Source organism: Erpetoichthys calabaricus, chromosome 14, assembly GCF_900747795.2.
Source record: "Erpetoichthys calabaricus chromosome 14, fErpCal1.3, whole genome shotgun sequence".
Classification (NCBI taxonomy): domain Eukaryota; kingdom Metazoa; phylum Chordata; class Cladistia; order Polypteriformes; family Polypteridae; genus Erpetoichthys; species Erpetoichthys calabaricus.
In genome coordinates, this window is record NC_041407.2 from 31,638,895 (window position 1) to 31,653,471 (window position 14,577).

Genomic DNA, 14,577 nt, shown 5'->3' on the forward strand with positions numbered 1-14,577 from the left:
ATGTTTATATGTGTGTGTGTGTATTTTATATATATAAAACACAGCAACACTCATAACAATGACAACACAATTACATTGACAATCATGTTACGTTATTTTTAAAATGTTTCCTTTTTTTTTCATAACCTCTTTAACACACTACTTCTCCGCTGCGAAGCGCGGGTATTTTGCTAGTATATAATATATGTGTATGTATATATATATATATGTATAATATATGTGTATATGTATGTATATATATATGACAGCAACACTCATAACAATGACAACACAATTACATTGACAATCATGTTACGTTATTTTTAAAATGTTTCCTTTAGTTTTTCATAACCTCTTTAACACACTACTTCTCCGCTGCGAAGCGCGGGTATTTTGCTAGTATATATATATATATCTAAATCCCCGCGAAGTACTGCTTTTAAATTTTTATGAAGAAGAAAAGCTTTTTAAATTGAGGGAAAATATCCCAATAGCAATTTGTTAAGGATCTGTTTTTTTGTGAAGCAGCCTTAACACAGCTTTTCCGCTGTTTTATAAACGAACGCCATATAAGGTCTTCCTTTTTCCTTGCTTCGCCAAGGAAAGAGCCTTTTTATTAAATCCAAGGGTTCTTCGCTTTTTTTTTTGTTTGTTTATTACGATTGTTATAGTTCTGTTTGTATACGACGTTGTCATTTCAGCACTCAGGTTGTAATATGACCAAGCTGTGCAAGCTTGCTGTTAAGAATGCAACGTATAGTTGTACATGAGAAAAGCAATCTTGCCTCAAATCAATGGCAAACTTTTGTAGGTCTATGAACTTAATTTAAAGTTTAGGTTTACACGGTGCTTTCTTTCCGAAGTACCTGCACTCATGAATATGTCTGTATGCGTCAGTCGCTCAAATCCCCTTGCTTCGCACCGGCGAAGTACTGCTTTTAAATTTTTATTAAGAAGAAAAGAAAACCTTTTAAAATTGAGGGAAAATATACCAATAACAGTTTGTTAAGGATCTGTTTTTTTGTGAAGCTGCGTTCACTCGAGTGATCACTTCGAGATGACTTGCTGGCTAACCATAAGCGTTACCTGGTAGGTAACCACCCATACAATCAGATTGTGAATCAGACTACGAATGCCGTGAATGTAATTACCCCGATCTACATGCTGTCAAATAAACGAACCACACGCCGTGGCGCAATTTTAGGGGCTTAGCCTCTAGCGCTGACGTCCGAGGTTCGATTCCCATAAGGGAGTGAAGTGAGCACTTCGCACCGGCGAAGTACTGCTTTTAAATTTTTATTAAGAAGAAAAGAAAACCTTTTTAAATTAAGTCTTAAAAAGAGTTGTAAAGATATTGACAATAAGTTACGCAAACACACCAAGACATGCAATCGTTTAAATCAAAGCGCGAGTCGAAAAACACCATCCCATAATATTAGTTAACGATTAACACATTTCTATATGTATTGTAAGCATACAATACAACTGATAATATGTTGCGCTTATTTATCTGGTGTACTGACATTTTTGCGCGTTTAACGGCTGAAATCTGACGTGGTTTGTGCCCTTCAGAATGAAAAGAGTTTGCATTTACCTTTTTAATAAAAGGCGAGCTTTTAAGCCTGAGAAATCACCCCGTAAATGCACACGTTTAATTGCACATGTGTTAATATGTATGCTTACACAGTATTAAAAGACACTCAACAATTACACAGTATTAAAAGACAGTCAACAATTAACGTCATTTACCTTCGTTCCCGCGTTTGACTTGTGCTGTAAATCTCTTCCTCGTTTTCAGTTCACGTGATTACGTAGGAGGCGTAATACGTGATGATGTGATACGTGACTCCGCCTCCTCCATTAGAGTATATGGACAAAAAACAGGTTCCAGTTATGACCATTACACGTAGAATTTCGAAATGAAACCTGCCTAACTTTTGTAAGTAAGCTGTAAGGAATGAGCCTGCCAAATTTCAGCCTTCTACCTACATGGGAAGTTGGAGAATTAGTGATGAGTGAGTCAGTCAAACAGGTTCCAGTTATGACCATTACGCGTAGAATTTCGAAATAAAACCTGCTTAACTTTTGTAAGTAAGCTGTAAGGAATGAGCCTGCCAAATTTCAGACTTCTACCTACACGGGAAGTTGGAGAATTAGTGATGAGTGAGTCAGTCAGTCAGTCAGTCAGTGAGTCAGTGAGGGCTTTGCCTTTTATTAGTATAGATAAAGATTTTTTTATATTTCTTATTCATTATTTTTCTTATCTAATCTTATTTGTTTTTATACTATTGTAACTTTCTCTTTGACATCTTATAAGGCACTTTGAGCTATATTCTTTGCATGAAAATTTACTATATAAATAAATGTCAATGTTGTTGTTGTTGATACTGTTCTGCCCCACATCTTGTTAGATGTTATTTGTTGAGCTGTGCTCCCTCTTCATTTTGTCATTTATTAACACACTTGTCAGTCACGTCCCACACTCACAGTGGTGCCATAAAATGTCTACGAAACTCACATAAAGCACGTAGGTCCCATAATAATCATTTAAATACAATACATCCCATGTGTCTCACATAGGCACCCCTTTATCTCTTGTTTCGGTCACGTCAGAAGCGTATCTTTAAGATATATAAACCCCTGGGTCTTGTTAGTTGTGGTACGCAGCAATCTGAACTTCTGTCCACGCGCTTCTCTTTGTCTTGATCCAACCGTGGAAATCACTCGCCTTGTAAGTGTCTTTTAAAGCATCATTGTTTAAGGTATACTCTGCTATGTATTGCTTTGTAAATCATTCTTTTTTGTGTTTGGTTGTACACCTGTATGTTTCTTTTGTATATATTTCAGTTTACAATGAGGTACATCCAGTAAAACCCTTCAAGAAAGCTCACCCCTTGTCGTTTTTTATGTGGATGTGCTGAGTTGTTTAAGCTCTCTGCGGCCGCATTGCATGGACAGTGCAGATTGAGGCAGAAAAGATACAATGCTCGTTATTTACTTACAGAGTTACCAGTTTCAACTACTGCTTACTGCCTGTCCTCGCTGATGCTAGTCTTAAATACAATTAACAAGAGCAACTACAAGTATGTAGAAGTAACAAGTAACTTCTGCAAAGACGCAGCTACTTTTGTTTCTGTGCGGGTAAAAAAAAAAAAATGTGAAAAACCTTCTAAAGGGGAAAAACGCTTTAACAATTACCACATGGCTGCTTAGCATCAACCAAAAAAAAAGCTCTGCCACTTCCACTCTCAAGGATGATTCTAGCACGTCATTACGTCTTATTCTTCCATCAGCGCCTCCCCATATTTCATGATTCTTGCTTACAGCACTGGGGGTTCCTAGGTGGTCTCCCACACAAGTACTGGCTGAGCCTGAACATGTTTAGTTTCCGAGAGCAGACAAGATTGGACGCTTTCACACTGATGTGGCCATAAACAAGTCCAGAAACAGTAAAGTAGATGGGAGCATGGTGCTGAAGTGATGTCATCTAATATTAAAAAATAAACCACCCAAAATAGGAAAACAATGCTTCTGTGCCTAAGAAACTGTTCTGCAGAAAACAGTGAAGAAGAATGCAGAGCATTTTACCTGTTAATTTACCTGTTCACCATTGTTTTTTTCTGAAGAAGACCCACCTCTTAAGCATAAACACACTTCAGAATCTTTCAAGGACTGTTATTTTCTTGTAGTGCAAGCGATTTTGCCAGGAGAAAATGACAATCACCATCACCAGCAGTTATTCATTATTTGTAACTGAACTGATTATCAGCTTTTAATATACTGCTCATGTTTGTTTATTTTGAGGTTGCTTTGAGGTATTGTAAACATTGTACAGCATTGGGATAATCTTGACCTTAGAATTCCTTCCTTTTTGATTAAGTGCACCAATGTATAGTTATGCAAATCTATGGCAGCTTCAGAATTCCCAAACTTTTCGGGGGCCATTACAGTGCCATTTAAACTTTATGTATTAAGACACTATGGGAGGAATCAGAAAGAATTAAAATTGCACCATTTTGCACAACCACGGAGAGGAAATCCTACCCCAGCTTTTCTCTGTACAGTAATCCCTCCTCCATCGCGGGGGTTGCGTTCCAGAGCCACCCGCGAAATAAGAAAATCCGCGAAGTAGAAACCATATTTTATATGGTTATTTTTATATTGTCATGCTTGGGTCACAGATTTGCGCAGAAACACAGGAGGTTGTAGAGAGACAGGAACGTTATTCAAACACTGCAAACAAACATTTGTCTCTTTTTCAAAAGTTTAAACTGTGCTCCATGACAAGACAGAGATGACAGTTCTGTCTCACAATTAAAAGAATGCAAACATATCTTCCTCTTCAAAGGAGTGCGCATCAGGAGCACAGACTGTCAGAAAGAGAGAGGAAAGCAAACAAATCAATAGGGCTGTTTCGCTTTTAAGTATGCGAAGCACCGCGGTACAAAGCTGTTGAAGGCGGCAGCTCACACCCCCTCCGTCAGGAGCAGGGAGAGAGAGAGAGAGAGAGAGACAGAGAAAAACAAACAGTCAAAAATCAATACGTGCCCTTCGAGCTTTTAAGTATGTGAAGCACCGTGCAGCATGTCGCTTCACGAAGCAGCTGCACAGAAGGTAGCAACGTGAAGATAATCTTTCAGCATTTTTAGACGAGCGTCCGTATAGTCTAGGTATGTGAACAGCCCCCCTGCTCACACCCCCTACGTCAGGATCAGAGAAAGTCAGCGCAAGAGAGAGAGAAAAGTAAGTTGGGTAGCTTCTCAGCCATCTGCCAATAGCGTCCCTTGTATGAAATCAACTGGGCAAACCAACTGAGGAAGCATGTACCAGAAATTAAAAGACTCACTGTCCGCAGAAATCCGCGAACCAGCAAAAAATCCACGATATATATTTAAATATGCTTACATATAAAATCCACGATAGAGTAAAGCCGCGAAAGGCGAAGCGCGATATAGCGAGGGATCACTGTACTTTGTTTATACACCAATAATTAATGTCAGTTTGCAAGGAAAGAAAACACCCCAGACAACATTTTCTTGATGCAGTGTGACGATGCGGGTTCTGCTTCACACTCCCACTTCACTTTTGGGAGCCCTTGAACCGATAATGTTGGTAATGTTACCAGATGAGCTGGACAATGACAATGAAGACATCACAACAAAGCAAGAGGAAGGTGCAAAGTGCAGAAGTGCTTTTATTAAAAACTACAAAACTAAAATAAAAGTGTCCAAATAAAAGTGCAATGCATCAAAATGTCAATAAATAAATAATCCATTAAAACATGTAGAAATGTGGAGGTTAAAATCAAATAAATAGTTCCATTAATAACGAGGTTGAATCAATGGCTGGAAGCAATCTTTTAAAAACCAGACCCGGTGCTTTCTTCAACTGGCGGCTCCCCTGCTTCTCCCATCCAGGCTATGCACCAGGGGAGTTGCCCTACCTGCAGCTGACCTTCTATACATCCGGTTGCCTTCCGTCCTCTGGCTTTGTACGGCACCACTACACCGGACCGAGACTTGGGTTCCACCAACGGCCAAGGTGCTCACGCTGGGGTTCCAATCCCAAATCTCTGACTCCTGCTGCCTTCCGTAGCAAACCAACCACCTTTCAGTCACTCCTGCTCCTCACAAGCGCTCAATAGGAGTGACTCAATCAATCTGCCCTTTTGTGCCGGCCAAACACCCCGCTAGGGCTCACTTCTCCCAGCTGCCTGTCCAACTTACAGTGAGCCTGCTCTCCCTCACTCACTTACACATGCACCGACTTTCAGCTTCCAGCGTTCTCTTTCTTCCTCCTAACCTCTGTTCTTTTGATCTTTTTTTTCCCCCCTTCTCACTTGCGCTTCTATTATATGTAATAGGGATGTGGCACAAGTGTGGTGATTAGAAGCTCCTGGCATCAATTACAGATGCGGACTTTTCCTCACCTGTGCACATAAGCGAGGAAACGCCCGCAGCACATCGCGTCCGAGAACCAATCCGGCCACACTACTATGCCCCCTCTATAAGCCACGAGTGTGGAGATTATTCATTTAACAACCAAAAACTACTGACTTTATTATTGAAAATGCTTAAACTATATACACAACTGTTGCCTCTCCACTCATCACCCCACCTCCTCCCATACTGTAGTGCGTATGAATTGTTTCTTTACAGAGGCACAACTCTTCCAGCCACTACAAAGGTCCTCCCTAGAATTCACATGTATGAGCAACGTTAATGTTGTTGGGGCATGCACTATTCACCCTGGCCAAGTGCGGGTAAGCAGGGTTGTGATCAGACCCAGAGAACTAACATCTGCATACCCAGTAGGTACAGGTGCATTGGGAGAAGCAGGGGCCAAGTCACCAACAGGGGCCAGAAAAGAGTCATATGCTGTTTGCCACCGATTTGCAGCACAAACCTTTTGTCTCTGCGTTCCAGGACTGTGATGTGCCTCGTGCCGGACAAACACGAACTTTGCTGTTTGCAGGTGGCATGGGAACCAGGAGTGAGAAAAGCTCCAGGCAACAGAACTCTGATGGATAAAATCCCCAGGCACAAGGAGAGGCTGACCAAACACCAGTTCATCAGATGAGACCTGCAGATTCTCCTATGGAGGTGTATGTAGCCCCAACAGTACCCACGCCAGGCAGTTGACGCAGCTGTCATTGGTAAGAGAGGCCTTAAGGGCTGACTTTAGTGACCAGTGGAATTGCTCACAAAGGCTGTTAGTTTGTGGGTGGTAGGGAGTGGTATCTGTGGTATCGTACCAAGGTCCTGTGCCACTGCAGCCCAGAGCTGTGAAGTGAACTGTGCACCTCAGTTGGATGTGATGTGGGAGGGCATGCCATACCATGCAACGCAAGTGCTGATAAAAGCTCTTGGTACTTCTGCAGCAGTCAAGGATGTCAAAGGAACAGCTTCAGGTCACTTGGTATTCCTGTCAACAACAGTTAGCAGGTGTGTAAAACCGTAACAAGGTTGGAAGGGGGCCTACCAGGTCTACATGAACATGGTCGAAATGGTGAGTAGGCACCGGGAAAGGTGTCAGTGGGGCTTTAACATGGCAATGTATTTTAGCCTTCTGGCATGGAACACAAGCTGCTGCCCAACTACGAACATCTTTCTTGAGGCTCTGCCAAACAAATTTGCTTGCCAAATTTGGATGCCCTCCATGCTGGGTGTGAGAGGCTGTATATGGTGTCAAAAATGCACTGTTTCCAGTTGCTGGGGACAATTGGGCGTGGGTAACCTGTGCTGCTGTCACACAGGAGCTTAGCAACAATGCCATCTAACTGCAACTCTGACAACTGCAGGCCAGTTTCTGCTGAGAGAAGAGCCTGGAACTTCAAGTTATTAGCTTGGTCAGCCACCAGCTGGGATTAGTCAATTCCAATGTGTATGGTTGCTAGTGTAGGCCGAGACAGACAGTCAGCCACCACATTGTTCTTACCCTCAACATGCTGGATGTCTGTTGTGATCTCTGATATGTAAGCCAGGTGCCGTTGCTGCCTGGCAGACCATAGCTCAGTGACCCCTAGGTTTGCAAGGACAAGTGATTTGTGGTTGACAAATGCAATAAATAGCCAGCCTTCAAGCAAGAAGCAGAAATGTCGAATGGCCAGGTATAAACTCAGTAGTCCCTGGTTGAAAGTGCTATACTTGCGTTCATTGGGCCTTAAATATCTGCTGAAAAATGGCAATAGCTACCATGCATCATCAGCCCACTGTTCAAATACCACCCCCACTGCATGGTCCGAAGCGTCAGTTGTAAGAGCGAGTGAAGCATCGGGCAGAAGGTGCGCACTCGCACACTTGTATGGCTGTATCAGCTAAAGCACATTTGAAGTTCGTAAATGCCTCATCCAGGTCTTTGGACCATGTGACTGGGGACTTTGCGGACTGGCCCTGTAGTGCCTCATATAAAAGGTTGCATAATGAGTGCTGCCTGAGGAATGAAGTGGTGGTAGAAACTGACCATACCCAAGAATACGCAGAGGGTGCGTACAGTATGAGGTTGTGGAAAATCGGTGACAGCAGAGACTTAGGAAGACATTTTGTTGTTCACACACTCTTTTGAAATGCAATGCCCCAGGAAGTCTATGATAGGGAAGATATCGTCTAGGTAGACAAAAAGAAAGTCAAAATTGCTGAGAACAGAGTCGATTAACCACTGGAATGTTTGTGCAGCATTTTCAAGGCTGAATGGTGTATGCAGAATTTGAAGGAGGGGATAACTGCCAGGTGCACAGGTACTTGGTGGTAGCCGTGGACCAGGTCCACCTTTGAAAAGATTACTTTCCTGGATGGCTGTGATGAGAAATTCTGTATGTGTATAATTGGGTAGCAGTCTGGGACAGTAGTAATCCCCACATAGTCAGAAACGTCCACAACCGCATTTGGGCAGCATATGGAGGGGTGACACCCAGGGGCTGTTTGATCAGCACACAATTCCTAGCCGTTCCATTTTGGCAAATTCAGCCTTTGCAATAGCCAGCTTGTCAGGGGCCAGCCATTGGGCGTGCACTGGTGAACCAGAAGCAGAAATGTAGTGTTCCACACCATGTTTGGTTTCTGTTGTGGAAAAAGTGGGTTTGGGTAGCTGGGGGAATTCATTGAGAAGGCAGGTGACGTCGCAAGCTGCAGCCATCATACTGTACAGGGTGGAAGTAGTGACACTGCTGAGTGTGCAGGGAGGGGTGGCAAAGTCCTTTGCATCTACAATGCAACCATTCTTAGCATCAACTAGCAACCTGTTTTCACTTAGAAAGTCTGCGCTCAGCAGTGGCCTAGCTACCTTAGCCAAGACAAACGTCCAAGTGAATCGTCTTGCACTGAAAGACTTTGTTCTGTACGGGGCGGGGGGGATCCTAGTGCCATTAGCAACCTCCAAAATGGGCCATCTCACCCTAAAGCTACATCAATAGGTGATGCAGGAAGTACGCTCACTTGTGCGCCAGTATCACATAGAAAACGGAGGCCAGGCTGGGCATCTATTATGTAGAGTGGATGGTTTGTAGGGTCTGATGAGATAGTTTTGACCAACCTGGGTCCGCTAAACTTACAAGGAGGGTGGCATTTCTTTGCATTCTTGCCAAGTCGAGCATGGTAAAAATACACGTCAGATGTTGAAATCGCAGCAGGAGGAGATGGAAAGAGAGGTGTAGTGGAACTGTCTTTCATCTCTGGAGTGACATGATACAAATATATATAATCTATATATATCTTTATTGTTTGGATTTACTTTCATCTGACCTGGGGTCTTCACGCTACCCCTTTTAATCAGTCTACATGGATTTCCTACAGCAGAGAGTACCTGTTTCAATTGAACCTACCTGAACATCTCAGTGAATCTCAGTACTATTATTAACACAGTAACTTGTTATAACAGCCTCGAAAGAACTGAAAAGGGAAAAATCTGAGAGAGACAGAAAAAACTGTGTAGACTTCAACCCCCGTTATCGACTGTTATAATGGGAAATGTTTAGTCTCCCGAAAATAATAATAAAAAAAAAATAAAGTAAAAAAAACAAAACACAGGACTTGATGAATAGATGATACAGAAAAATGTAACTAAGAAAGTTCTGGAATGTCAGAGTATTCATTTTGCTTTGGAAAATGAATACTTTCTAAAAATGGAATGTAAACCTACTAAAGAAAATCAGGTGTATTAAAAATATTATACTTTAAACTTAATAATGTATTAATAGCAATCACAGTCAGGACAAAAATAAACGTTAAAACACTCACATTATATTCTTCATTATGCAATTTTCCTAAAGGCATTCCATTTCCTTCTGCATGAAAGCATTGTTCTAAACACTGAAAAGTATGACAGATTAAAGACAAAGAAATATTAAGTTCAGCTAACAGTAACTCAAAAACTTGTAAAATAAGAGAAAATCTGCTTGTTGCAAATAAATTAAGAAACTTTGAATCTGAACCTCAAAATTACACTCATACAACAAGGAGATACTGAGCAAAAATTATTATTTCATTTGTTAATTTCTTGACGAAATAATTTTTAATCTTTTTCAACTATTAATATATAAATATATACATATTTAACATTTCAGACCTCTAAATTATAGTTATCAAAAATCTACATAATCTTATTGAAGTTTTAGTTGAATGTAAAGACTGAAATCAAGACAAATCATAACTTTTTTTTTTACTAAGACATTTAACCAACAAAACTTAAGTGAAAAATAATCATTTTCAGGAATGAATGAATGAATAAATAAATAAATAAATAAGCAAGCCATATTAATGGATAAAACAAACCTATGAAAAATATCACCATACATCATTCCCAGTTTTTTGGCCTGGTGTTAATCACATGTTGGATGTATTTTTACTATGGAGTTAACTCAAGCAGAAAAATCTTATATATCGTCAAGGAGGTGTCTCATGAAAAGGTGTCACACACATGCGAGTTGGAGTCAACTAAAGGGCCTGAATAATGGCAATTCCATGTCCCATCAGGGGGCACCAGGGGTGCACTAACTGTCTTTCTCGATCCCTTGCAGACCATTCTCGGGATATCCCACAGGGTTCCGCCACCTTTGATGACGTCACTTCCAGTTCTGGTGCCTCTGATGGTGTCACTTCCAGTCCCCGTCTCCGATGACGTCACTTCCACTTCTGGCCCAGATGACATCACTTCCTATACTGGCCTTTAAAGCTGCCATCTTAACTATATACTACAGTTCTGTTTTGGTCTCAGTCCTGTGAACAACTCGCTATCTTTAAAAATACCTTTTTGCAGCCAAGGCGCATGTGTGTGGATAGCGCTTTGAGTACTGAGAAAAGCGCTATATAAATGTAATGAATTATTATTATTATTATATGGGTGACTGCCCCAAACCTTTATGATGTTTTATTGTCATTCTTGTGACAAAGGTCAGAGGTCATTATTAAGATGTTTTTGTTAGGCACAGAAAGACAGCAGAGTTGTTTATCTTTATTTTTGTAATTGGCATGTTCCCTTTCTTCAGCAAAATTTAAATTGTTTATGAGTTCTATAACAAGATGCAAAATGATGTGTTTGATTTTTCTTTTCTCACCTGGATCTATTTAATATTAAAGTTTCTGAGTTTCTTTCTATTAATGGCAACATTATTTTTTGCTGCCTCAACAAACAGTTTCAGACTGATTTAGGTGCAGTGTCTGATGTGACAGAAGTGTGACTGCTCAAGGCAGCATGGTATAGCTTAAAGAGAAAGAATCAAATTTATTCAGCAATAGGAACAAAACATTTAGAAATTATTTTAACGTTGCATGTAAATTCTCAACCATCTACTCAGATCCGTAGCACTAAAATTGTATCTAACACTGCAAAGTTAAGAATGCCAGTATTTGTAATGCTTTTCTCTTGAAGTTATAGCTGAATTTTAAAGCTTGCTTGAGTAACTTAACAAATAATAGGTTTATATCTGACACATAATGCATGTGTCAATTTATTCAGCATACAGTTTAATAAAACTTTAACATGTATTTTCACCTGATGTTTAGAGAACTATCTATGCAAGGGGTTCCCAAACTTTTTTAAGCCAAGGCCACTCAAAATTGACCATTTTAATGAGACACCTACTAATATAAATCCAATGTTGTGAAGCAAAACATGATCCTGGATCGCAGTTACTGCTAACAGTGACTGTCATACTGCAGGACTTTGTATAATAGTAGACTTATAAATGAAAGAAAGCGCTTAATTACAGCAGACTATAGACACATATGTGATCAGATATTGTGCATTATATCTAGGCTGCAGGTTCTTTATTCTTTATTCCTTTTCATACCTCATCCATGAATTGAACTGTTTTGAAGTACAACCATTTGTTTGGGACTTAAATTTGAAAGCACACTTCTTACTAGACAGAGGTAAAGGTGATATTTCTTTAAACCTCCACCCACAGAATTACATTTGGAGATTTTAACAAGGGATTACAGATAGTTTTTTTTTGGCGGATGTTTGACTTTTAATTTTTCTTATGTGTGCCAAATGTTTTTTTTTTAATGTAGGAAGAATGGTGTGGCTTGATGTGGAATAAGAAACAGAAATCATAAATGTCTATATGTTCAATTTACAAACATACAGTTAGATATAAATTCAGATCAAAAGAATTAAAAAAATAACTCAAGTTACATATAACTTAAGGTCAAAAAAGAGGAAAATAACATAAATGCAACATGGTTATGTCTGTTTCAAGACACACATTTCTGCTTCTGTGTTCAGCCTGTTACTATATTTATTTTTTACTGAATGGTAAAGGTTACCAAACATTGAATATAAATATCAGTGAAGCAAGAGGAATCTATTACCATAGGCCCCATGTGAACACTGGGAGATTTCACATTGGTGCAAGTGGGAGTGGAGTCTCAGCAGGGGCACTGTGAGACGAAGCAGTGGAACCTAAACACTCCCTGAAAATTGGACTCTGGTTTGGCCGCTGTGTAACCAACAATCCTTTTAAGAACCACTTTCTCTCACATTTATTTATGTATTTATTTCCCTTACATATTACCTGCCAACTGTTTGAGTAACACACAGGTTACTCTAGAAATGCTGCTCTAGTTAATAACTTCATTGATATAGGACTAGTTTAATTCATTACTTGAAGAACATTTTGAGTTATGGTCATTAAAACCACGTGAGGCAGTATTAGACAATATTAAAAATTAGAATGTATTTTTATTTAAGAATGTCCACCTCATCATTACTGCAGTGGCTTGGAAGCCCCAAGTTTAAAAACACTGCATTAGAACATATTACTAGAGAGGTAGAACAATATAGAACAATTAATAAAGATAAAATGCTGCTCAAAACGCTTGGACTTCAGCCACCTTTATGAATTATATTTCTCCACACTAGGCATGAAACTTTAGACAATTCTGTACATATGGCATAATAGGTACATTATCATCATCTGTGCAGCACAATCATTTTAAAGAAGCAGGCACTTATTTACTTGAACTTCCACCGTCTCCTTTTGCAGAAAACGACAGCACAGTGCTGTCTAAATAACATGAATTAGTAAATTAAAATTGTGCACATCTAATAACATCCAGTGACTTTTCTTATGGGCACAGTTTTCACTTTTGCTCACTCGACAATCAAAGTTTAGTCACTTTTGTGTGTATATTTACTTTTTCCAAGGAATTGGACTAATATTTGAACATGTGTAAGAATTTAATTTTGAAGTTATTTTTAAATGCCTTGATTTTAAATAAAAAAACATTAAAAACATGTTTACCTGTAAAGCATACTGAAGACGTCTATAAAATTCCAATGAGTTGACTTGTTGCCCAGAAATTCTTTGTAAAATTGTAACTGTATGAGTCCAAAGGGGTGCAAGAAGGCTGTTGACAAAAAAAAAATTGAATTAAACCAAGGCCTGTCTACTGTTATACAAGTGATTTCATAAACACAATGAATGTTTAATACTTTACTATTTATGAATAACAATTTATTTGTATATAACTTGTTTAATTTTACTACAAAACTGAATGACAAGCAAAGCACCAAACATAAGACTATTTGTTGCTATGAAAGTAGGCCACTTACAAAACAACCAAGAACTTTTCAGTTACTGAGAAGTGGAAAAAACACTAGTATGAAACAAATACTGTAGAAAATGAAAACACCATAGGCAGAAAGTTCATACAGAATTATAATTATCAAAATAGTTCTATGGGCATAATTAAAAATGGAACTTGCATTAGCAACTAAACCTAACTGTGGTAAATGTGAAGTCCACTGTTGGTTGAGTACTTAAATCTTAAACTGGTACTATGAAAAAAAAAACATAAATTGAATATAAAGAATGCTATTTGTTTGGATGTATGATGTAATCCTAACAGATTAACTGCATGAAACATGGATACAAATTCTGCAAACAAAAGCCACACTTCTTTGTACTAATCAGTTTTACTCAGAACACTTTTCCAGATACATACACAATCCTTGTGCATTTATACAGACTGGTGGCAATCAAAGTCCTCTGGTTAGCATTACCAAAGGTTTATCGTAATAACAGGCTTGTTTATTGAACAACAGTAAGCAGCAACACCATACACTTACAGCTAACAAATCAACTTCACTTACTGATTTTTAGATAAGGGTAGTCTCATGTTGTTCAAAACCTGAACACAATTAGCATCCCAGTATTATCGATCACCACAACACTCTTTAGAATCACTTGGATAGAGACCCACAAAGGAAAGCAATGGTGTCTTTGTGGGAGGCTCATATTTATTTATTTCCTATGAAAGTGTCCACGCTCCCTCTCAAATCTTTCTGATTTAAAGTATTTAAAATATGCTCCATTTCTTAATCTCTGCCACTTAGCCATCTAGCCCCGTTATAGTATTTTGTTACAAACTCAAAAATGGACTCTGAGTGATTATAACACTATAAGTTATTTTTAAACATTTTCAGGTACTGTGGTAGAAATTGAACATCTTTTTAAAGAAAGAAACATCCCCTAACAGGACAAATCAGTAATCAGGCAGGAGAAAAACTGTTCATTGTATCTTTTAATTACTCCTCGGCAAAATGCCTAAGAGGGAGCATTCTTCAAAAGTAGTCCATTACAACATGGTCAGAATGGTC

General features: G+C 39.2%; 1 protein-coding gene across 3 annotated transcripts in view; it reads right to left on the reverse strand.

Annotated features, from left to right (window-relative positions):
- unc13d (unc-13 homolog D (C. elegans)) overlaps positions 1-14,577 on the reverse strand; it is a 407,222-nt gene that overhangs the window by 67,828 nt on the left and 324,817 nt on the right. For all 3 annotated transcript variants that reach the window (XM_051936229.1, XM_051936228.1, XM_051936230.1), the window contains 2 exons: positions 13,220-13,325; positions 9,714-9,785 (listed from right to left, as the gene is read on the reverse strand). In XM_051936229.1, the coding sequence (XP_051792189.1) occupies positions 9,714-9,785; positions 13,220-13,325 (178 nt within the window). The remainder of the gene's footprint in view (positions 1-9,713; positions 9,786-13,219; positions 13,326-14,577) is intronic.